At 33.8% G+C, this 26,107-nt stretch overlaps 1 protein-coding gene and 1 long non-coding RNA gene across 4 annotated transcripts in view; one reads left to right on the top strand and one right to left on the bottom strand.

Moving 5' to 3' along the window:
• Nucleotides 1-17,982: 17,982 nt before the first annotated feature.
• Nucleotides 17,983-19,124, top strand: LOC128207045 (uncharacterized). Its single transcript, XR_008256642.1, has 3 exons — nt 17,983-18,059; nt 18,347-18,395; nt 18,943-19,124. It is a non-coding gene; the product is annotated as an uncharacterized LOC128207045 (long non-coding RNA).
• Nucleotides 19,125-19,863: 739 nt separating this feature from the next.
• Nucleotides 19,864-26,107, bottom strand: part of LOC128207044 (uncharacterized) — a 54,826-nt gene continuing 48,582 nt past the window's right edge. For all 3 annotated transcript variants that reach the window (XM_052909852.1, XM_052909853.1, XM_052909854.1), the window contains 6 exons: nt 23,011-23,188; nt 22,246-22,340; nt 21,574-21,765; nt 21,187-21,353; nt 20,626-20,782; nt 19,864-20,152 (listed from right to left, as the gene is read on the bottom strand). In XM_052909852.1, coding sequence (XP_052765812.1) covers nt 20,121-20,152; nt 20,626-20,782; nt 21,187-21,353; nt 21,574-21,765; nt 22,246-22,340; nt 23,011-23,188 — 821 coding nt within the window. In that variant the 3' untranslated portion in view covers nt 19,864-20,120. The remainder of the gene's footprint in view (nt 20,153-20,625; nt 20,783-21,186; nt 21,354-21,573; nt 21,766-22,245; nt 22,341-23,010; nt 23,189-26,107) is intronic.

Here is a 26,107-nt window from a genome sequence, read left to right as displayed (position 1 = left end):
GGTGTATTTTCTGTTTTTTCCTCTATGAGATATGATGTCGAACTTGACTTCAACTCATCCTTCTCAGCTGTGATTTTTTTGGATGTAAAGAATGCAATTTTGTTCTTATACATGTTATAAATTTAAAATATTCTAAATACAAATAAAATCTTTCAAAAAAGTATGTTTAGATTTTCGATAACTTTGTCAAAATTTTATTGTACCTGTTGCCTACATATTGGGCCATGACAGGGCGTCGCTTTCTGTTTACATTTGTTGGTCGGGTCATGACCGTTTGGGAACAGACTCTGCGGTTATTTTTTCCCACACGGTTTGTCCCACTGCTGCGACAGGCTGGTATAGGTCAGCATTGATGGAATTTTCTTGTAACACTGAGCCTTCATCTGTTCTAAGGCCAAAATCACAGCAAGTACATGTGAACATGTACCATCGTTTCTGAATTTTTTACATTCTAGTTTTAAAGTAATAACTTACATAATTAAAGCTAATCTTCACATAGTGTACAGCGTCCTTTGTTTCAAGAGGGAAGATCCTACTAGTCTTAAATGTGTATTAGACTTACGATTAATGAAGAAAACTATACATACCCTTGCTGCCACTTGCAGTGGGAGTCTAGTGCACTTTAATTCAAAGTGTCAACTTCCAGATTGACTACATGGCAAGGATCAGAATTTCTTTGACTTGGGTGTACTTCACATCGGATCATGACAGATTTCTCAATCCCCGAAAATACTTTTTTTCTTTAATGTAACTGCCGGATAAAACAACAGAAGCTTTCTGGGGGTTTTCTTCAGCGATATTTGTTCTTTAACGTATTCGAAGCTGATATTGTCCGGAATATCCCGGAGACCGAGACGCCTTTGTAAATCCGCCATCTTTGGTCAATGTTGGACATAGGTTGAGTAACTTCCCCTGACTATCGGGGGCGTGGCATATCGAGTCATGGCGTAAGGTCAATTGTTATGGCCTTACGCCATTGATTCCGAGAAAGGGAACACTACTATTTCCCCTGATTTTTCTAAGTTGAAACCTGACACAGACGCTATTTTGACGCAATACTCTGCTGCAGCGATTTCATCTCTCTTAGAGATTCTCTCATCTTTTTCATTTTTTTTTTCTAAATACGCATTTTCAATTTACCTCGGAAATATTTCATTCGGTATTATCTAATTACCATTGTTCTTTCCCATAATTATATTTTTAACAGTTGCTTGACATTTACCTGTATCATAGTAAATTCCTACCTAATACTTCATTTTGAATGAAATATTTTTTGCTTAATTACAAATAAAAAAACGTAAAACAGCTAATCGTCTACATCTTGCCCACTTCGAAAAATAATGATTGTCATTTAAACGGAAAATAATGTATTCGGTCGAAACTGGCCATTAACGGCAAAAATAATTTCTAAAATCCCTGATAAACTGTAGCTAATTGACATTCATTAAATATTGTACCGTTCTTTACCCCAAATTATCTTGGATAATGTTTACATAAGTTTCTTTATTCAAATAAATGACAACCCTTGACAAACACATCATAAATAATGTCTTTTCATTAATTATATTTAATAGTTGCCACACTAGCAGTATATAAACTTGAGAAACCAGTCTAAGAATTCCATTCATTTTCCGTTTTAACCATGCGTTGTTTCTATTCATGTTTGTTTCTTGTAATTCTATGTTCTAGAAGTTGCTTTACAATGGAAGGGTTCGCTGAAATGACAGAAGAACAATGCCATCAGCGAATGGAAGAAAGTTGTAATGCATCCCGGTTTCTCGAAATAAATGCCTGTGACAACCAGTGTGCAGGTAAGAAATTTTATCAACACCTCGTCGTTTGACTGTTCATATTAGCACACGGTCTCAAAGTGTCTCTTGTAGATGGTATACCGTAAAATGAGTTCGATACACTTTAACGCAACATATTAGAAAGTTTTTCTATCGTTAAAAAGTAATTGATAAATTATAGTTGCCAATAAACAATTTAAGCAAATAAACAGTAATTGTATACCATTAAGTGTACACCATTCAGTGTGGCTATGATATGTACAGTCGATATGTACAAGTAGAATGAGTACACATTTTCTTCGTTATAATTTCTGACAGGCAGTTATTTATTTTAATATTTGTCGTTGAAAAGTAGGTAAATAATTGACATATTTTACATGCGTTCCTTACTTTACATTCACATTTTATACAGAGTGCAGCTGTTCGAAAAAGTGTACTATTTCAATGAACTGCTGTTTTGATGAAATGTACACAAACGAACGGGCTATGGCCGTTGCTCCGACGTGTATTCCCTCTGTAGTCGGAAACAAGTACAAAGAAAACATATTTGGGCTATACATGATCACAAAATGTCAGGTAAGTCAATACAGTTAACACTTACCTTTCTTGCCAGTACTGAGGCTGAAACCTTTTAAGTATTCGGAACTTAAAACGTTGGTTTATTTTTGATTGGAAATATTCGGATCGCAGACTGTTGTATAATATAGTCTATTGAGAAGGATTCAGGTAGAAGTTGAAGAAGTATTGGTACTGAATAGTGTTGCCTGATTAGTACTGTACATGAAAAACACAACGGGAGATGACCCCAAGAACATGAGCATTAACCAGTCACCTGACGTACATATGTAACTTCCACAAACAGAAATGTAGGATATCTCTACTGTTTCCATGTATTTGTAAATTATGTACGTTTCTTGAGGTATTGAAGCATTATGAAAGTTCAAAGAGTAAATATGGCATAATCGTACATTCAAACGTATTTTTATATCATAATGTAAGGTTTTGTCAAGAATGAATTATTGTTACTTGGTTGGGCTTTTAGGAGTATCTCTGTAGTTTTCATTGTATTATTTATAAGTATGTACATATCTGACAATTAGTTACTTTTTTTCTCATTTATTTTCACATAGAGTAGTAATAACACAGTATCTTCATCTTTATATAATATAAACGTCTATGCATTTTCTATCAGTATGGTTAAGCTCACACACACACACACGCACATACACACACGCGCACACGCACACGCACACACACACACACACGCACACACACACGCATACGCACACGCACACGCACACACACACACACACACACACACACGACAGTGATGTCCCCTTCACTTAGGTATGCATACAAGTAAAAACTACAATAGAGATTTAATATTTGTTAAATAATTCAACAAATATATACATTACGAAAATAAAAAAATAAAAAAAAGAATCGTTATGGCTATTTGTGTCTTTTACTAATTATGTTAGTTTCAGTATTTCCCACTTTTTATTGTGGGCTTCGTACTTGTCGTTTTTTAAAGCAATTTGCTCTTCTATTTTAATCCTTAATTTAAGATACATCATATATGCATTAAAGGATAGATGTCTATTATTGCACTTGGTTGAGTTTATATAAAATTTCATTAAAACAATAAGGAAGTTGCAAACATTACTATATTTGTTTATACATACTATTCCCAATAAAGCCTCACGTTTATTGATTACGATGTTAATTGTTGTTGAGGCAATAAAAATATTGAATTTATTGCACAACTGTTGTGTTTCATAGCACTCCCAATATAGATGTTCTATGGATTCGACACCTGACTGGCAAAATGAGCATAATATACAATCGACAAGTTTGTACTTAAAAAGTAATGTATTTGTTGGTATTATTCTCAAAAGGAACTTGTAATAAAAACTACGTAAGGTGGTGTCTATTGTTGATTTGTATATATTACTATAGATATGTTTCCATTCCATATGTTCATTTTCGCTTGCTAAAGTTTCTGTCCATTTTAGTTCTGGAGTTGGTGTTAATGTTGTTTGAAGTAATATTAAGTAAAGAAAATTGTTTGATTGCTTTGATTGTACAACTTTTTCTTTGAATGATTTGTTGTTAGTGTGGCTAATTCCATCTTTAGTAAGCTGTATTCTCGTTTCCATCGGGATTGATTTAATGAGGGTTTGGTATCTTATGAAATCGGAGCTTTGTATGCCGTATAAATATTCAATTTGATTAAAATTGTAAAATGTATTCGTTCTATAATCAAAAATGTGCTCAAAGTACTTTATGCCTTTTTCATACCATTTTTTATAGAATATAGTGTTTCCTATATTACGAACATTTTTGTTATTCCAGATCACTGTTTTGGCAATTTTGATTTTATTAAGAGTCGTGTATTTGTTTTATTTTGTTCCATGATTGGAGAACATCATTCAAAAATGTGCCGTTTTCTGACACTTTATTAATAAAACACTTACCCATTTCACTTTCAAATATAAGATTATTTCCATACATTTTCATTTTTTTGTGAAAAAATAATTTCCATTGACTTTTATTAGTGTCATCCAGGTATCTTTTAACCCAAACAGCTTTTAAAGAGTCAATGAAAGCTGCAATATTTGTAAGTTTAAGTCCACCCTTTTCATAGTTTTGATACAAAATATTTCTTTTTATTTTTTTCTGGCTTACCATCACACAGGAATTTGAAAATGGCTCTTATAATTTGTTCAACACATTGTTTGCTTGGATTCGATAAAACTGTAAATGGGTATATTAATTTAGGTAGAGCATACGTTTTCACTACTGTTACTTTACCCATTAACGTTAATTTCCTATGTTCCCATTGATTCAGTGTTTTATGAAACTCAACAAGCTTTTTGTTGGTATTTTTGTCAATTGTTAGTTGTTTATTGTTGTAAAAGGTAATACCTAATGCTGTTGCGCATTCTGATGTCCATATAAATGATTTAGATCTGCAATATTGTATTGCTGTTGTTTTTAGCGTACCAACTCTTAGAATTATGGATTTGTTTGTGTTCAGGTTTAGACCTGAACATTTTGAAAATTGTTCTGATGATTTGATCAAGGATTCAAAAGAATGTTCTGAACCATCATTAAAATAAGTTGCATCATCAGCGAAAAGTGATTGTTTAATTTCCATTTATCTACATTTATTCCCTTGATATCAGGGTTTTGCTTGATATAACTTGATAGTATTTGTAGGCAAAGGATAAATAAAATTGAAGAAAGTGAACAGCCTTGTCGTACTCCTCTTTCAATTGTAAATGCTTCCGACAAATGACCATTATTTATAATTATACTTTGTATATCTATAGAATAGTTTAGTCCATTCTACGATATCGGTGCCAAAGTTAAAACTTTTAAGGCTATCAAATTTAAAAGAGTGATCAATACTATCAAAAGCTTTTTGAAAGTCGGCAAAGAATAAGAGCCCAGGCATATTATTGTTTTCAAGATATTGCATGACCTCAATAATAAGTCGAACACTTTCGCCAATGTATCTACCCTTGATAAAACCCGTTTGCTCAGGGTCAATAATGTTTGGCAAAATTTGGTCTATTCTATTTGATATTGCTTTCGTTGCTATTTTGTAGTCAATGTTTAGTAAACTGATTGGTCTCCAATTTGATAGGTTTTCTAAATCTTTGTCAGGTTTTGGAATAAGGGAAATTATACCCTGTTTTTGGAGCGGTGTCAAATGACCTTTATGAAAGGAAAAATTTAAGGAGTTAATTAAAGCATTCTTAATGTCATTCCAAAACATTTTATAAAATTCCGTAGTTAGACCATCTGAGCCGGGACTTTTATTATTGTTCATGTTTTTTAATGCATTTCCGCATTCATGTATTGAAAGTAGGCCTTCGCATGAGTTGCTATCAATTTCAGAAAGCGTATTGTTAACCGAATTAAGAAATAGGTTCCTCATGTCTTCTTCTAGGTCTGTGCTTTTACTATAAAGTTTCTTGTAAAATTTGACTTCTTCTTGTAGTGTATTTTTAACCCCTACCATCATTTCACTGTTTACTTTTAGTTTGTATACAGTTTTCTTCTCTGCGTGTTTTTTTTTCAAGACTTGCAAAATATTTGGTATTTTTTTCATTATTTTCAACATGCATTGCTTTCGATCTTAAAATACTTCCATTTATATGTCTAGTTCGGATTTCATCAAGGAATTGTTTCTTTTGTACTAGTGCTTGCGTTAGGTTATCAATAGAGTCAGGGATGTTATTATTTAGTTGTGATTCAATACATTCTATATCATTTATTAACTTTTCCTCCTCTGTTTTTAGTAAATGTTTTTATATGAAGCATATTTCATTGTTTCATTTCTAATCGAACCGTTTATTATTTCCCATAATGTGTTTGGGTTTGCATCGTTATTAAAATCTATCGTTTCTTGGATACATTATTTTATCTTGGACTGATATTCTCTGTCCAGAAGGAGAGAGTTGTTTAATTTAAAATACACCTCTTTCCGCCTTTAAATTATCTATCGTAAATTAAAGAGTGATCGGTTTTAAATCCTGGTTTTATAGTACTACTTTTTACGTAATTTAATAGATTGTCTGATATTAAAAAGTAATCTAATCGACAGTGTGTGTGAGGTTTATTATTCGAGTGCCACGTATATTGCATTTTTGACGGATGTAGCAATCGCCATATATCGACTAATTGGCAAGTGTTGATTATGCTATTAATATCGTCTCTACATTTTTGGTGTGTGTCCATTTTGCCGTTCTTTTTATCTAGTGTATGGTCTAAAATCGTATTAAAATCGCCATCGATAATAAACGTTTTTTCGTCATTTCCAAGCAGAAACTCATGTAAGGCTTTAAATATTTCCGGTTCATCTTTGTTAGGCCCATAAATATTTATTAAAGTTAATTCATCTTCATTCAATTTAATATCTAGTGCAATAGTTCTACCTTCTTTAATTTCAGTATATTGTTGAGTTTCTGTATTAGCGTTTGGATTTATAAGAATTGACACTCCTTTACAATTTGTATACTATTCCCGCTAAAAATACATGGTCCATTCCATTCTTCCTTCCATTTTGAAAATACTTTTTGTGAGCAATGCACTTCTTGCAGCAATATAATATCATAGTTTTTACTTTTTAACCACTCAAATACTTGTTTACGTTTACCGGTGTTGCCTAAGCCCCGAACATTTAATGATACTATTTGTGTTTCCATTTAGCGAACTTGAGAATAACTACGACTCAACTTAGCCATAACAAAGAAAGTACTGAATTGTATAAAATATGCGACATTTGCAAAAACAAACAATTGAACTTCGTTTATGATTCTGATGAACTTGTATAAGTTAATTTTTTTTGTTGTTTATTAGTCACGGCTATATCTAAAATAAAAGGGCGATGTATAATGATTTGCTAATTCAAATACAAAAAAAGTGAAAAAAAATAAGCTTAGCAAATTTGTACAAGACAGTCATCAAACATTTTGACACATAACTAAATAAAACAAATTAGTGTAATGAAACACTTTAGTAACCAGTGATTCATAACATTCTGTATAATATATACACATTTTCATACACTTACATATACATACACGCATGCACAAACTTCTGTTTAAGTTGTTAAACCCATCTTACACACATTACATGTTTACCTGTTATAAAAGTTTTGAATATGAATGATCTAGCCTTAAAATTATGTTGTATGAAAACAAATACACTTAATACAGTTTTGATTTAGTTAGGTTTATCTATTTAGCCTGTTCATTTGAGCGGTGCGTATAAAAAGGATACACAATGCCTAGTGAACATGAAAATCTGCACTTTAAACAAAATATCAACAACAAAACAATTTCATTCTCTATACACTTAACGAATAAGATTGATATATTTCTATTTCTATTTCCTGTATAATGTTAGTTTAAAAAATGTACACTATAATGGGAAACAATATCTTAAGAAGTTACACAATTTGTTCAGTACACCATTATCCTAAATACAAATTATTTTAAGTTGTTTTAGAGAATGATGCTATCTATGTTTGATTATGAGATATAATTGATCGACATGTAAAATCACGTTAAGGTTTCTAATTTATATTTAGAAAAAAAATCACGTTAAGGTTTCTAATTCATATTTAGAAAATGTATAGTAAGGGTCCCTTTCTCTCATATCAATTGTCCAGAAAATATGGTATTGAGATATCGTGCATCGACGGAATGATTAGGTAGGAAAAGCCTGTTGTCACATTCCTCAGCTATACTTCACAACTAAAGTTCAGTGTAAGATATTATGTAGGTAGACGCTGACCCAGAATGCACTTGTTCCAGTCGACACCTAGCCATTCTTTGTAGGAAGTGAAAGGGACTGGTTGTATTTTGCCACTTGAAGATTTGTGAAAAATTGAACCACCCCATGTCCACACCGCTTCTGATTCTGGAATCGATTTTCTTATACTACCCAGGACATGTTGGTTTAGTTTTGTCAAATCCTCGTTGATGAAAATTTGTGTACCCTTAAAAACTCGCCGGTTCATCCTGACTTTGTCTCGCACGTGTCGTGACACAAATTTTACTAATATTTGCCTATGCTTATCTTTGTATTTTTTTCCAACTCGGTGAGATATATCAATGTCACTTGTATTTAAATTTAGGCCTTCAATGGTCGAATTGAGTTTTTCAATGACCTTTGTAGATTGCTCCGCAGTCTCATACGAGTTTTTGCCCGTATTCGTTGTTTCTGGGATTCCGGCAATTCTGAGGCTATTCCTTCTACTATATTGTTCAAGGTCATTGAGTTTTCCGCCTTGAAGAAGAGTGACGTTTCTCATATCGACCGTTTTCTGACTGGCCTTATCTTTTTCATTCTCACATGTTTTTTCTAAATTTTCTATTCTTTTTTGCAACTGTTCATTTTCTTGCCGTAAGTCATGCAAAGCCGACTCAAGTACTTCGATTTTGTGTTCAAAAGATTTTAACAAATCGGTTTTCATATCATTTATTAAAGTTGTCATCATGCCTCTCAGACTATCATCATCCTTTGTTATGACATTTGCCAATTTTTTGTTTATTTCTCTTAATGAGTTTTCTATGCTTTCATTGTTTCCAGCATCGGAATTGTTTTCACTTGTTTGTTTGTCTTCAGTTTGTTTTGCCTTAGATTCAGACATTTTTGTGTATGGATATTTTTCTACGCTCAAGCTTCCATCATCGACTTTGCCTTTCTTTTTAGTTTGTTTTAGTGATGTATTTTTAGTTGTAATATTTTTGTGTGTCTCTGACATATGACTGCTGTCTAGATCACAAGAGCTTGTGCTGCTATGCTTTCGCTTTGTCGAATCGGCCATTTATTTTCAGTTGTCCTCTATATCATTGGCGTGAAGTATACATTCAATTTTATTGAGCACAGTTTTTCAAGCCGGTGCATTAATCTCCTATCTTAATAGTTACTTACTCATCGATAATTCAATATGGCTGCGCCCATTGATTAATACGAACCATGACCGAAGTTTATAAAAGTTACAAATGACAAATTTTCTTAATTCTAAGTTTGTTTAAACATAAATCATTGTTTACCGCATCTCTTCCTAGTTCTTCGGGTTTAAATATTTAAGTTATTTACTTTATTTAACACTTTTAAATCCAAGTTTAACACTACCGGTGAGAAAAACATGTCAGTACCAAGGGGACATCACTCCACGCAATGAGTTACTTTTACAAATGTGGATAGATTTGCAAAGCTCATTATAAATTTACCAAAAACATGTTATAACTAAAGTCATATTAAATGTTTATGTTTTACTACGCGCCGACTAAAATTTCACCAAAAATGTAAATAAGTAAATTTCCAATGTCAAGTCTTTAATTACTCGCTTGTAAAAACTGCTTTTCGACCATTGTCAATATGAACAGTTTTCTTAGTTTAGTTTAAACTTATTTTATAACAATTGTAAAACAAGTGTTTACAACACTATATTAATCACTCTCGTTGGCACGATGCTACGCGAGAGCGTGGTTTAGTGTTGTGGGGGAAACCGGAGTACCCGGGGAAAAACCACTTGTCTGGCGTGGTGAACACAAACCAAACTCACATGCTTGTGAGGGCGGGAATCAAATCGCCTGGGTGAGAAGCGAGTGTGTTAACCACTGTACTAACCGGGCAACCAATGCCCTTGTATGGTTAAGGCAACATATCGACAACTATATGAGTTTTAGAGGCATGGGACCCCCGTGTTATTCTGTTCCATTTGGAAAGAGTTTTATGTACAGCATGAGCATGTAGCAGTAATACCAAAACAATATTACGAACAAGAGTTTATGGCCGTTAAATATTGTACAATAGACAATAGCTCATGACCGATTTCAATTGGTAAAAATAACGAAACATACCGCAATTGTTTTTATAAAGTGTCATTTTAGCATATAAATAACAGCAAGCAATACTTTTTCAAAATAAAACCAACATTATATTGCGTCACCAGGGATCAAAAATTAAATAAAAATCATAAAAGGATTATGCAAATATGATGCTTGGTGAGTCCGTATAACGTTAATATTATTCGAAATGGTTTAGTGCGAAGAAGAAGAACAATGTCATGTTATGTGCCTCTTGTTAAGTGTACTAAGTACCTAGCCGTTTTCGAAATAAATGTAAAACTCTTGACTATAGGATTTTGTCCCTGTAATTGTAGAGTGAAAAAACACCTAGCTTCATTATCACCCAACTACTAAGTCATTTCTCAAAAAAATGCATGCGTCAAAACGGTTTTAAACATTGTGCATACAGCCAAAAATAATAGCAAAATTGGAATGTTACCTTTAAAATATCCAACATAAAAACACATCATGTTGTTTATATTTAATATAGTGGTTTCGTATGTATAAACATGAGTATAACTCATTGTTGTTTAGCATTTGCTGTAGTACACTGTTTAAACTGGATTCAGTCTACTTCAAACTATGTTATATCAATACAATCTAAAACAATGTCATTTTAGGACAGTTCTATATTTAGGAAATATTACACACCACTGAAGGTCATATGACATTAAAAGGACCGGCCAGTCAGCCCCCCGAAGGTGTTCATGGACCGTGGCGTTAGCAAAGCTAATAACTTTTGCTGACGGTTTTATTTCGCCTTTGTGGAAGTCGCAAGCAGCACCCACCATTTATATGACGTCAGCGCGGTCATTATGATATTTTTTTCGAGGTCCGGACCGGCCAAAAATATGATATGGACCGCTGACGTCATTAAAACTGGATCTGATTCAAATACAGTGATATACGAACCGGTCAACATCATATGCATAAAGAAGGGAATCACTTGTTAAGGTATAATATAACAGATATGTTTATATGTTATATCTCAAGTGCTTATGCTTGGAAAGCTTTGACCGTTCAATTCTTTATAAGAAAAGGTTTTGCAACACTACAACTTAATATCATTTCCATTAGAGGTATATGATTTCCCCAAATGTGTTTCATGCAAACGGGTTTTGTGACCGATATTCACAGACGAGTTTGCAAGTGGCGTTTGTTTGGTGCTATGCTGTGTTTCTTCTCGTATTTTCATCGCAACAGTAATACCTTTAATACACGAAACAAATATATTAAAGAAAACTATGGTCTTAAGTTGTATATTCGTCGATGAGGTAAAACAAACTGATATCGAGACTTGACGCAAGTATTTGTGTGCTATGGAATTCACGGTACACGGATAACTGATAATAATCCTCAATTATGCCAAACTACTGAACAAACCTAAAGTTTAGTCTTTTGAGTTTAATATATATTGTAGAATCCAAATCGGCTGTTTTTCTTTCTTCGAAAATACCATATTAATCATTCTTTGCAGGCAAACACCAGAGAAATAAATTATGCATGCGGAGAAGAAATAGTGGCATCATGGGGAAGCCTAAGTCCTGTATATTCCCCTGAACGGAAGTTGATCTACAAGAATGAGAAATGTGCGCAATGCCATCATGTTCAGGACTCTGTGAATCTTAAAACTATTTTTACATGTAAAATGTATACAAATGGAATCGCTGCTAAATCCATTGACGAATTAATGACTCGGGTGATAACTAACTTCGACGAACAACAATTTTGTTTTGTTGATTTCATGCTGCCAACCGAAACATTTCGAATACCAAGAAGAGTCCTACAATGTTTTCCAAAACAAATAAATACATGTAACGGGTCATCATCCTCGCCTTCACCGGAATTAATAGATGTATGTGAACACGGTCCATTCATGCCTGTCATGACGGCACAAAATAATCATTTTTCTTGGTACAAAAACATGTTTTGTAAGTCCTGCCATGGAGACCAAAACATGTGTATACACCCAAAGCATGTGTATATGACCTATGTCGAAGACCAAAATCCATTTGGTAATGCAAATGCCTTTACAGTTCTATTAGCGGGCACAACACTACCCGAGTTAAACATGCCAATCAGTGACAAAAACACACATTTAAGAAGTGTGTGCACAGCATTGGGTATCGCAAACGTATGTATTTGATGTTGACGCTTTTTGTAAATCGCATTTTTGTTAAAGCGTTCAACCAAGCATTATAATTTAAATGTCCTTGAATAAAATTCAAATGCACGTTTGTAAATGTTGTAACTCGAAATATCCTTTATAAGAGCTTTCAGTGTTCTTCACAATTGTCCTAAAGCAGTAAACACCGATCCCATTTCCCTATATTTAAATATTTATACTTATTTTTAAGATTATATATATGAACCTTACCATAATAAATGGGAAAAATAGATTGTTATCTATATGTTATATTGCATAATACTATTTATATACAAAGAATGTATATGACTTTTGTTTATTTTAGGTGTGTAGGCCTGTGTTATGTCCAAGCACTCGACTAGTAAAGCCAGATGGAACTTGTGGACCACCATTTCTTGATGTTAAAGTATCAAAATATCATATCTGTCTCAACTTTACACTGACTCCTTATATATCTGAACATCTATTCTTACAAATTTTCAACAAACCTGACGGCATGGGGAAGCGTTTCCCAGTAAACTTCAATTCACCATGGGCAAAATTCTGGATAGTTAATTCAGGAATAATTTACTATGGTAAAAATGGAACAGCGAGTAACTTTATTTACACTTTACTCAGACGAATCAAGCGTATGTCGTATGCTGAAGTCCTGGCGGACACTGAACGGCTTGTCAACAGCCAGTGGCTTGTTCATGTTGATAACAAAGACTTTGTCGTTACACAGACGTTCAGCAGGCTTTGTGACTTTGTCTCACATACTGGGAAATATGGTGTTAGATCTTCATATGTTGTCCCAGTTGAAACTGTATCTATAACGCAGGAAGAGAATGCTATTTTAAGTCAATATTCAAGTGAGATTAAGGACAAAGTGTATTCGTTATATGTTATTGAAGGAATTCTTTTCGAGTATTCTTATTACCTCAAGCTGTCAAGATTTGCATTTTGTGAACAAATTGAGTTACTATCAGATGAAGTCTACGTATTTAGAAACAGTTATATTATGTTTGTAAATTCGTCTGGACAGATTCTATTTTCAGATGAATTTCACACATTTGTCGATCCAAACACAAAAGAGACTGTTTATAGAATATGTATTGAAAACACGATGATTTCAGGCTCGCCGAAATTGCATCCACTAGTTGTTGCTTTCTACTTCTCTTGTATCTATTATTCTAAAGCAGTCATATACACGTTACTGCGAACGTACATCACTTGATGTCAATGTCAATACCTCCCCAGAACATTTGTTGCGCAGGCGATGTTCAAGCTTGACATTTATGAAAACAATACTTTAATAACAGTTTGAAAGAATTGTTCCTTTTCTCTTCTCAAGATGTTTGGGTTAATAAACACCGACAACGTTCTAAATTCGTTCAAATCTGAAGCAAAATAGTTATGGCATAACACATCCCTACATATGAGATATCCCTAATCATGCCTGGAAGATGAAGGTGGCTCAAATGCACCTCTGAGTGTTGTCAAAATATGGTCAAAATGGAAACTACTTTTGTTCTCGAAATTTTCTTGAAGTTATTGTTTGCATTACCAAACAGGTACAGGAATAGTGCTTAATATTAACCAAATATCAGTAGTTCTTAAATTGTTTTAAATGGGAAGACCGAATAATTGTCATGTTTAAAGTTATCATTCAAAACAATCCCTTAAACATTGTCAGGGACACTTTTAAAGAACTTTTTCATTTTACAGCTAATACCAGTTACAAATAAAACGCTCAAAAATCATATTTAATTTAGATAACTTTAAACTGTACATAACTGTGTTCATTGTGTTTTCAATATATATGTTACAAAACTGATCGATTGTTTATATTCTCCAAAACATACGTGGCCATTTGGTTATTTTTGTACTCAGATATGGTCAGTTGATTAGGTATATACTCCAATGTTATACCGGCACAATGTGCAATCTATCTGCTCACGCAACAAGACGTGGTACAGTCCTATATAACGAGATAATGGTATTCAATACCGTTTTGAAAAAAAATCGCTTTCATTTACACATCTTTAAGCATTTAATTTCGACATTATTTAACTACCGTAACATTGTAGAAAAATATATGCGAACGGGTAGTAGGCTACTGTGTGTTACAGAATCTGACAGAGTCTCGTCAAAGCTTATGCTACATTTGTTTAAAGGCAGCAATAAAAAAGGCTTTTAAAATGAAATCGATCCAGTCATTCACTAAATGCATGTTTAGTGCGGGAATGCCGGACAGCAATATTTCATCAAAGCGTGACGAAACTGCATTCGGTAGTTTTCGTCGTCGCCTTATCGGCTGTTTCTAAGAAAGTCACTTTTTCTGATAATTTCAACTATGATATGCGACAGATTTTATTTTTGCTTACATAATAACGTTGTTTTTTTCATAACTTAGACCCAAGCATAAAAGCTAAAGAATCAAATTATAAATTTCAATAAACATTGTCTCAATTTGCAAAGTTTTTTATTGGTGATGTTACTGTGTTACCTTTCCCCGGCCATCATGGCGGTTTTCAAAAGGAGAATTGTCGTAATGTCAACCAACAGGTTAAGTCGTGGTCACTGTACACAAGTAAAATTTTCTCCAGATTTTCTGGTTCTTGCCAACGAGAATTTAGGTTTAAATTCACGTTTATTAAGCATATATCAATAAAATGTATACGTTTTATTGTAGCATTCTATCTTGGGTTTATTGTTGGTTTGTCCTTGAATATTGTTTCTTTGAACATAATCGTTCCATTGCTAGACTAAATACCGAAATCGAATGGATTAAATATTTCGCGAGATGATAAATCAAATAGATATTTTTTGTATGCAAAACAACCAAAAGGAATAGCCTACATTATCAGAGCTTTTACCACATGCCGAAAACGATTACAATCCTTAAATCCTTAATCCTTAAAAAATCAGAAACAAAGTCTTGTAGCTGTGAATAGTCGTTAAGAAATATATAACTGTTTAACGATACCGTGATTTTTGTTATTATGAACTTCGCTTGATATATGTATAGGGTAATTACCAACTCTTTCGAGCTTCAAGCATTATTTTCAAGTATTTTATTATCATTGTGATGAGCGTCACTTCTATGTGTTTCATTCGCGACTAAGAATCAACTGTAGTGATTAAAAATTTCGATTAGTTTTACAATCACCTTCAATATTGACCGCTATGTCCACAATGCAAAGTAATCGAAGATGTTGAGCTTGTCTTGTACACTGTTCACAGAACACTGATTAAATATTAGTAGTAACACAACTTCTCGGTCTTGACAGAGATTCCAAAGATTAAAACGTTCTTCTCCCCGGGGAAAGTCAATGTTTCATAAAAATAAAATAATCTTTAAAATTAAAAAAAGAACATCAGTAGATAGAACCATCTTATCTATCTCCCTCTTCTTCCAATATTTTTGTTTTCACACATCTTTCACTAAAATGTTCTCATTACGTTTCCTATTGTTATAGATATACAGGTGCACAATGTCGTTGTTTATAAACTTTACTATTTTGCTATTAAAACACCTTTGCATGGTTATTAGATAAATATTTAGGGAAATGGCCGCAACGGATGATGGCCTAACTCGTGGCCTAGTCCCTTTGCACGTTTGACAATATATTATTTGTTTCAAAAGTTCAAATTGTAATTTACTGTTCATGCTGTATTGATTATTTCATTTTTAACTATTCATGTTATAAAATATTGATAAATTAACATAATCTTCGTCAAATGTTATACTATTGGGGTAGTCTTGTTTGTATATTTTTCAGCATTTTATCATTATATTTCAAAAAATCCTGTTGGAACTATTTAATCGGCTGTAAATTTTTGTTGTTTTTTTATTTTATAAAATAAGCGCTTGATTCCACCTTTACTTTGAGTTCAAATTATTTGAATCTAAAGGAAAGTATCACTTATCCATTTCCTCAGTATAGTTCATTGAGTATTTATATAGGGATGAGAGTGGTATAGGTTTCCGCCTCTTATCCGAGAATTTATTGGTTCGATTCTAACAAACAGTACGTTCTCGTGGCTTCTTAATAAGGACGCAGTTTTATAGTCGACCCCAGAGCGATTATTGTCAGCGTTCAGCTGTCTTCAATATCGCGCTAAAATAAATCAGTATAAACATTCTGTTAAAAAACGCTTACTTTTCAGACTCAGTGGGGTGGGGGGGTTGTATTAGTACATCGAATTAGGTTGACTACAATGGAACATCACATCTAATGGAAAGACTTGTCAACGTAGGGACGTACACACACCTCACGCTCATGGCATTATGTCTCTCAACATGCCCGAGGACACGCAAACAGACGCGGAAAACTACTGCAGAGACCCCGATTTCACCGGCACTTTGTGGTGTTATGACTGATGCGAACGACAGATGGCAAATATGTAATTTGTGGAAGTGTTTCCTACCTGGAAGTTAGATGTTCAATATTCTTTTTGAAATGCATCACGTTTATTTAATGTACATGAATGTTTTGCCGACTGAGTTTCAAAAATGTCCATTTATAAATCTAAACAGTATCGAATAAGTAAGTATTATAACTGGTTTTCCTATTGGTATATATAACACAAAATGTAAAACGGTAAGTGCTTCGGGGCTCATACAATTTTAACTCGTGAATATATGTTGCTGTTTGCAGATTGTACAATGCCTCAACACAGTCCGTCGAAGTGGTTCAGGACTACGGTTATTACTTTAATACACCTTAATTTTGATCCAGGCAGATGAAAGGATGTTGTCAAACTGAGAATATAATTGAAAAACAACAACAGGAATTGATCCGATTATATTACGTTTATAGTTTATTATAATAATGTTGTTATTCGGAAATATGTCTTCGAAAATAAGGAAGTAGTATAAAATTGTCACGAAAATAAATTCGGTTACGGTATAATTGTTTCTTATTATAAAATAGTAAATTATTCTAACTAGACTACCTACAAAACCTTTCTTTCCATGTAAACTTTAATTGATTGCTGTGAGACTTTGATTATTTATTATTTTTCCTTTTTTCCTTTGGGCTTGTTTAAGTATTGACCATTCCAGCCTCTCGAAGGTGTTTCGTGAAAACTTCCAAATATTGTTTCTTAACTGCTACCAATTTTTGAAGTTTTAACACAGTCTTATTTCACTCAAAATAAGGCCGAATGCAACCGGGTTTTTTTCGTAAGAAGCTTGACAAACAAATATGGCAATATCTATACATAAACATTCCATCCTAAGATTTTGTACAGAACATTTTCCTTAATTTCAACAAAGGCCACTCGTCATTATACAATACACGGTTTTATTCAACTTGTCCTGGAAATATGTTCGAAGGCTCGCTTATTTACATATTTCCTAAACTCATTGAAAAGTAATATGTATTTAATGACGACTTGAGCCATATCCTATGTATCGTTCGTCCTCATTATTTAACGTTCTGATCTGGAGTGTGTCATGCGATTGCTCGCACTAATGTACAAAATATAACCAAAACAGAAACATAAATTGAAAACGCGGTGAATCATTTATTAATCAACATTATGTTTACACCCCGACGGGCATCAAACTCTTATCGTGTGTATGCCTGATTAAACGAAAATTGGGGAGTCGGAATGTCTACCACGTAATAGCATAATATAAATAAGCTTACAACTCGACTTCAAATATTAGTTGAATGAAATTGTAGCACAGAATCAACCTAAAGGAAATTATGTTGAAAACAGTATTGATTTTAGCTATTGGTTTGGTTCATTCCATTGGTAAGAATATTTTTATTGAACATCTATCATACTCAATAACCTCATATTTAGTGAGTATTTGTCAATTATTTTATTATATATAAAGCTTTGATTTATTTACAAAATGCAACAATATAGTAGCGTTGATACATGTTGGTTTTACTTAAGTGTATAGCGCAGAAGTTCGAACAAATTACACATGTAGATCTACCAATAACTAACAATTGTGTTTAAATATGACTCTGTTGATAATATGGAAGCCTACTTATGTTTAGAAACTATTAATGTTGAATAATTATATTTTAAAGAGACGAATGGCGAAATGGAAGAACGATCGCATCTTATTTCTTCAATAAGGTAAGCGTGTCTCTGTATTACAACTAAAATATGTAATACTCAAATATGTGAATCTTGATGCCTAGTGATATTACATCATTTTATTATCATTTCAAGAGGTTAATTTGAATAGAAAGGATAAATAAAAAGTATTACAAAAGTATATATGTTACAAACAATCTTTTCTGGTCTTTCAATATAGTAAAAAGGCAAATTCATGTCCGTTTTCAGATAAAATTCAGAACAAAAACTGCAGTTACTTTATTTATCAGGTATCTTCGGCCATCTTCTTTCTAAATTAATTATCAGCGATCAGTGCACTATAAAGCGAAACCAAAACGTTTTATATTACCAACACTGGCTCAGATATATGAAAACTTATCTGTTCATCTGATACCTTTCACATCAGATATTCGAGCTCGTCTACACTGGATAAACCAAATCAGTTTGAAAATTCCCTTAATGAATGTAAAGTATATTTGACAAACATATATGCTTGTCTGACAGTTATACTTGTAATTGCCTTAATTAAATTCTATATATCACATAAATTTTGTATTCTTTTCAGCAAGGTCCAAGATGCAGTCAAAGGGAATTTTGAGGGGCCGAAAAACGAAAATAGTAAAGATAAAGATAAAGATGAAGACCACTAAACTTGATGATCTGGATTTGGCTGTTTCAATATTACGTGAAGATATAGACAGATTAATGGCAACATATAATAGCGAATCCGATGTTTCAGTCGATGAAGGAAACGCTTTTGGTAACACAGTGAATGACAACGAGAAGACTATTGCGACAGAGTCTGTGAACCTTAACTTTGATGAAATTTTACGGCTTCTGTTTTCGTATCGAAATGATGGGGTTAGGAAACATTTGGCTGATATTGCTAAAATGTTGGAACCAATGCGGAAAGCAAGAAAAGATGACAGAAAACTTACTGCTACTGCACAGGAAAATGTTCCGACTAAAACTTCAGGCATTTCTGCCTCAAACAACGGTCAAACCATTTTTAACAGAAACGAAGCTCTTCTTAAGTTACTTGGTCGTGACTTTCACAGCACTACAAACTGCCTACAGATCGGCGAAGCGTGCGGATTCTTCAGAGAACCATGTTGTGCAATTGACAAAATCTACAAAACAAACGCGGAACTCTGTTGCCGCAGATTGGCTTCAAAATCAGGAATACAGACTCTAGCAAAGATCCAATATGGTATTTGTCTTCCGTCACTTGGTTCACAATGGGAAACATGTAAAAGGTACTAAGCTGATTGGTATAGCCCATACTAGATACATGACTCAACAATTGAAAACTGCAGTGATTACTAACAACTAAATTGTTGAGTGAAATACTAAATTTCAACAAAAAAGCTTATGATTATGTTATTTTTTGTGACTTTTATCTTTCCTGACAGTCAACAGCAACAACGTTCATTGAAATATCACATTTTTCAATATGAAAGCTTATAGTATAGTATAAGAAAAAAACTGCTAGCCATATTTTTATTAATTTCATTATACATGTTTTAACTACAACAAGGTAATATCAAGACACTCATTATACATCTCTTTTAGCAAATAACAAATACTGTTCATCATGTATGTAACTAACAGGCGATAGCATGTGCTGGAATGATATACATATTGTGATGCGATGAAAGGGAATAAATCATATATATTATATTGACATACGTTTTTTTTGTATTGGCAAAATATTTGTGATTGAAACACTACGCATTTCGCTTTTTAGTTTTCTGGAAAAGACTTGCTGTAAATTCCTGAAATGGTAAAACATTAACGAAATTATAAGGCGTAGTGCGTTATCTGCGAAAATCAAAGTAAAACATACTCCAGATTTACAAAAATCAATTTAAAGAGGATAAATGTTTGTTTCTGTTTAAGATTGCAATCTTTCTTTGCAAGGTGAGAACTATAGTGAACGTACCCTGAAACAAACTCTTACTAGTTTGGTATATGCTTAAATAACAGTAAATTGTAGTTTTACAGAAAAGTGCACCAAATTGTATTCGAACGTAGTCTTATATTCGGAAATGACGTCATTGTAATTCAGTTCCAGCTCTGTTTACACTGGCGTTCGATTTTGGACGCGGGAGCGGAATGAAATTTCTGAAGTGACCATTATCCCTTTCATAATACTTATAAATATATTTTTCCTTTATCTATAATAAATAAACATGAAGCATATGATACTCTTAAAAACAACAACAAAATAAAACAGTGTCTTATTTACCTGAATGCTTGTCTATCCACTCCGTATAGTGGGGTACAGACGTGAACACACTCGGAACTATGTCATGCAAGCAGTTTCCGAACCCAAAGCTTACAATACCTAGTAGTTCCCATCGTGCAGTGTCTGCCCTGCAGACGAGTGGTCCACCAGAGTCTCCCTATTCAAATGTAACGTTAACATGAGCCGTCAAATGTAACGATAATATGAGTGTCGTCCGATTCACTAATGTTAGAGACATGGGACCATCTTGAAAACAAACGTATCATTAGGCCGATTATTTGAAACCTATATTGTTGGATGTTTAAAATTAGATTACGAAACAAACAATTTATTTTTAGAATGTAAAAGAATATGTTTTTAAATATATAACTTGACATTAAAGTTTCTGTACCTGATCAAACTAATATCGATGCGCGTCTTAAAAGACCTTTCGTTATGTGATTGGCTCCTGGGCTTGACAATGTAGTATCCATTGTTCTTTGTCACAAAAACAACGTGATATTTGGTTTTATTAAATATAAATATTTTACAAAATGTGTTCAATATCTAATGGATACTTACAAAGCATATAGGGGAATCGGGACCTTCCGTTCCTACACAAATGACGTCAGTTGGAAAATTGTAGTATCCATTTTCTTGTAGCCATATGTCTTTGCAGTACTGATATGAAACTATGTTCACCCGTTTCTTCCGAAGATTTGGAGAAACCTCTAACCTGCCTGTGGGATCTAGACAAGTGTAAATAGAGTCATTTAAACATAAATCTTGTTGATGTTTAAGCAGAGACATGCAGTCCAAAATTAACCAGATATTTATACCCTATATGAATGTCTAGTGCTTGCCTTCATAAACTTTTCAACGTTTAGTCCTGTTGGCAATGAAATAAGTTTGTTCATGTTGTAGAATTATTTCCGATTACTTAATTAGTAAATGTAATGACCAGACTACCGTTAAACATTTTCTCTGTTATCCCATATCCGACCACAAAACACTCGGTACCAACATAGGCTTCAACCGAGCGGTAGGCATTTGCCTTAGGAAGGCATACGGGTCGTGTGAAGTTTGTTATCAATGCTTCATGTTCAAGATGCAACAACGCCATGTCATAATTCGGGTATGGTCTGTTAATATATCCGTAGTCTGCAAGAGAAAATACTCACTTATTTACCTAAATATTTAACCATTTCCAATTTAGTTTTCTTTGATTTAGTCATTATACAACTACTGATTCTTTTTTCATTTTTGTGCATATCATTAAATAGACAAATAAAACCATATAACGGAAAATATATGGTCAATAAGGTAATAGAACAGAACATTTATTTAAAGCAGGTCGTAAACCCTTATGGCCGAATATTTGCCAAAATCGACAAATACAAACATTCATATATTTGTAACAATCATTTTTTAATTATCACAATAACAAACAAATTCACAAATAAAAATATACATGTTAAATTGCATTTATAATGTTAATATAATATAAAGCAGCCGTAAATGTGCTGACTATATATATATATTTCTTCGGTGATGACACTAATATATACTGATTTGATACCGCAATACACGTTTGAATTCCATACAGCGTGGAGCTTGTTATACGTGTCTTAATGGTTTTACCGTGATATCGATCCACAGGAATCACTTGTGACCAATCGCCTGGTTCAGCTGTAGATTGAACTCCGAGGTGAACCTGATACTGGTAATCGTCAATACTGTAAGAGAATAAGTCATGACAAATAACTACTTGAACAAAATCAAAGAAAATGATATTAACTTGAATAACTGAGAAAGAAAGGGGGAATCAGTCATCATAGATGTACAAACCTAAAATCAAAACAACCAAAGGTTATCCGGGTCGCGTAGTAGCAAGCTCACTTGCGTCTAATTAAAGAGTCCCGATAGAGGTATTGGTAAATAAATTCTTATAAATGTAATCAATTATTAGCATACAATCTTTACAAATAATGAATGTTTCAGTTTGGGATTGACTGATTGTTCATCGGCACCATTTTTCTTCAATACTGTCAACGATCTGCTTTCAAGGGGCGGTATTATTTCTTATTTTTCAAGACTCTTTATGGCGTAGTCAATGCATGCGAAGGACCAGATTTCTTAGCTATATTCATTACTACATGAACCATTTTGAAATAATGCTTAAACAGGAAAGAACGAGTTTTGGTTAATAACTGTGTGTGGCGCAGAATACCGCTTAAAATGGTTGTAGAAACCGTGGTCATCTGTCAATGAATAGTTCCTATTATACTGCGACTTATACACTTTTGGACAAACAATATAATGTATATTACTTCCGATTGAACATTTTTACAGATTGTATGCATTTTATGTTTCAACATTTAATGTTATGCTGGCAAGATGACATACAAGTCAAGGCAGTGTGCAGCAGTGACGATCCATGATGGATGTACGAGAGTCCCGCCACACAGTAAGTTGGTCCCAACCATAACTAGGGCAAACCAGGGCCAGTCTTCGATGTAAGCATCGTCACCTCTGATAATAAACGTATCAACCAAGTTGTCTTGGTTTGCGGTGGTACCACACTCTGTAATTAAAGCCGATCAGCTATCGAATATCGGTTGTCGTATTGTTTAGCTCTGTCTTGAGACATGACAATCAAGCTGGTAGCATTTTTTATTAAACAAGAGGGCCATGATGGCCCTGTATCGCTCACCTGTAGACCGCAGATGACCCAATATCGAACTTGACCTAGATTTTATAGAGATGATCATTCTGACCAAGTTGCATTGAGATTAGGCTAAAATTGTGACCTCTATTGTGTTCACAAGGTTTTTGTACTAATTGACCTAGTGACCTAGTTATTGACCGTGAATGACCCAATATCAAACTTGACCTACATTTTATAGCGATGATCATTCTGACCAAGTTGCATTGAGATTAGGCTAAAATTGTGACCTCTATTGTGTTCACAAGGTTTTTCTACTAATTGACCTAGTGACCTAGTTATTGACCGCGGATGACCCAATATCGAACTTGACCTAAATTTTATAGAGATGATCATTCTGACCAAGTTGCATTGAGATTAGGCCAAAATTGTGACCTCTAATGTGTTCACAAGGTATTTCTACTAATTGACCTACTGACCTAGTTTTTGACCCCAGATGACCCAATATCGAACTTGACCTAGATTTCATAGAGATGATCAGTCTGACCAAGTTTCATAAAGATTAGGTCAAAATTGTGACCTCTGTTGTGTTCACAAGGTTTTTCTAATAATTGACCTAGTGACCTAGTTATTGACTGCGGATGACCCAATATCGAACTTGACCTAGATTTTATAGAGATGATCATTCTGACCAACTTGCATTGAGATTAGGCTAAAATTGTGACCTCTATTGTGTTCACAAGGTTTTTGTACTAATTGACCTAGTGACCTAGTTGTTGACCGCGGATGACCCAATATCGAACTTGACCTACATTTTATAGAGATGATCATTCTGACCAAGTTGCATTGAGATTAGGCTAAAATTGTGACCTCTATTGTGTTCACAAGGTTTTTCTACTAATTGACCTAGTGACCTAGTTTTTGACCTGGGTTGACCCAATATGGAACTTGACCTAGCTTATGTTAAGATGATCATTCTGACCAAGTTTCATTAAGATAAGGCTAAAATTGTGACCTCTATTTTGTTCACAAGGTTTTTCTAATAATTGACCTAGTGACCTAGTTATTGACTGCGTATGACCCAATATCGAACTTGACCCAGATTTTATAGCGATGATCATTCTGACCAAGTTGCATTAAGATTAGCCTAAAATTGTGACCTCTATTGTGTTCACAAGGTTTTTGTACTAATTGACCTAGTGACCTAGTTATTGACCGCGGATGACCCAATATCGAACTTGACCTAGATTTTATAGAGATGATCATTCTGACTAAGTTGCATTGAGATTAGGCTAAAATTGGACCTCTCTTGTGTTCACAAGGTTTTTGTACTAATTGACCTAGTGACCTAGTTATTGACCGTGAATGACCCAATATCAAACTTGACCTACATTTTATAGCGATGATCATTCTGACCAAGTTGCATTGAGATTAGGCTAAAATTGTGACCTCTATTGTGTTCACAAGGTTTTTCTACTAATTGACCTAGTGACCTAGTTATTGACCGCGGATGACCCAATACCGAACTTGACCTAGATTTTATAGAGATGATCATTCTGACCAAGTTGCATTGAGATTAGGCTAAAATTGTGACCTCTAATGTGTTCACAAGGTATTTCTACTAATTGACCTACTGACCTAGTTTTTGACCCCAGATGACCCAATATCAAACTTGATCTAGACTTCATAGAGATGATCAGTCTGACCAAGTTTCATAAAGATTAGGTCAAAATTGTGACCTCTGTTGTGTTCACAAGGTTTTTCTAATAATTGACCTAGTGACCTAGTTATTGTTTGCGGATGACCCAATATCGAACTTGACCTAGATTTTATAGAGATGATTATTCTGACCAACTTGCATTGAGATTAGGCTAAAATTGTGACCTCTATTGTGTTCACAAGGTTTTTGTACTAATTGACCTAGTGACCTAGTTGTTGACCGCGGATGACCCAATATCGAACTTGACCTACATTTTATAGAGATGATCATTCTGACCAAGTTGCATTGAGATTAGGCTAAAATTGTGACCTCTATTGTGTTCACAAGGTTTTTCTACTAATTGACCTAGTGACCTAGTTTTTGACCTGGGTTGACCCAATATGGAACTTGACCTAGCTTATGTTAAGATGATCATTCTGACCAAGTTTCATTAAGATAAGGCTAAAATTGTGACCTCTATTTTGTTCACAAGGTTTTTCTAATAATTGACCTAGTGACCTAGTTATTGACTGCGTATGACCCAATATCGAACTTGACCCAGATTTTATAGAGATGATCATTCTGACCAAGTTGCATTAAGATTAGCCTAAAATTGTGACCTCTATTGTGTTCACAAGGTTTTTGTACTAATTGACCTAGTGACCTAGTTATTGACCGCGGATGACCCAATATCGAACTTGACCTAGATTTTATAGAGATGATCATTCTGACCAAGTTGCATTGAGATTAGGCCAAAATTGTGACCTCTAATGTGTTCACAAGGTATTTCTACTAATTGACCTACTGACCTAGTTTTTGACCCCAGATGACCCAATATCGAACTTGACCTAGATTTCATAGAGATGATCAGTCTGACCAAGTTTCATAAAGATTAGGTCAAAATTGTGACCTCTGTTGTGTTCACAAGGTTTTTCTAATAATTGACCTATTGACCTAGTTATTGACTGCGGATGACCCAATATCGAACTTGACCTAGATTTTATAGAGATGATTATTCTGACCAACTTGCATTGAGATTAGGCTAAAATTGTGACCTCTATTGTGTTCACAAGGTTTTTGTAATAATTGACCTAGTGACCTAGTTGTTGACCGCGGATGACCCAATATCGAACTTGACC

This window comes from Mya arenaria, chromosome 10, assembly GCF_026914265.1.
Source record: "Mya arenaria isolate MELC-2E11 chromosome 10, ASM2691426v1".
NCBI lineage: Eukaryota > Metazoa > Mollusca > Bivalvia > Myida > Myidae > Mya > Mya arenaria.
The sequence above is the reverse complement of the archived record's forward strand: the minus strand, read 5'-3'. Positions and strand labels throughout refer to the sequence as shown.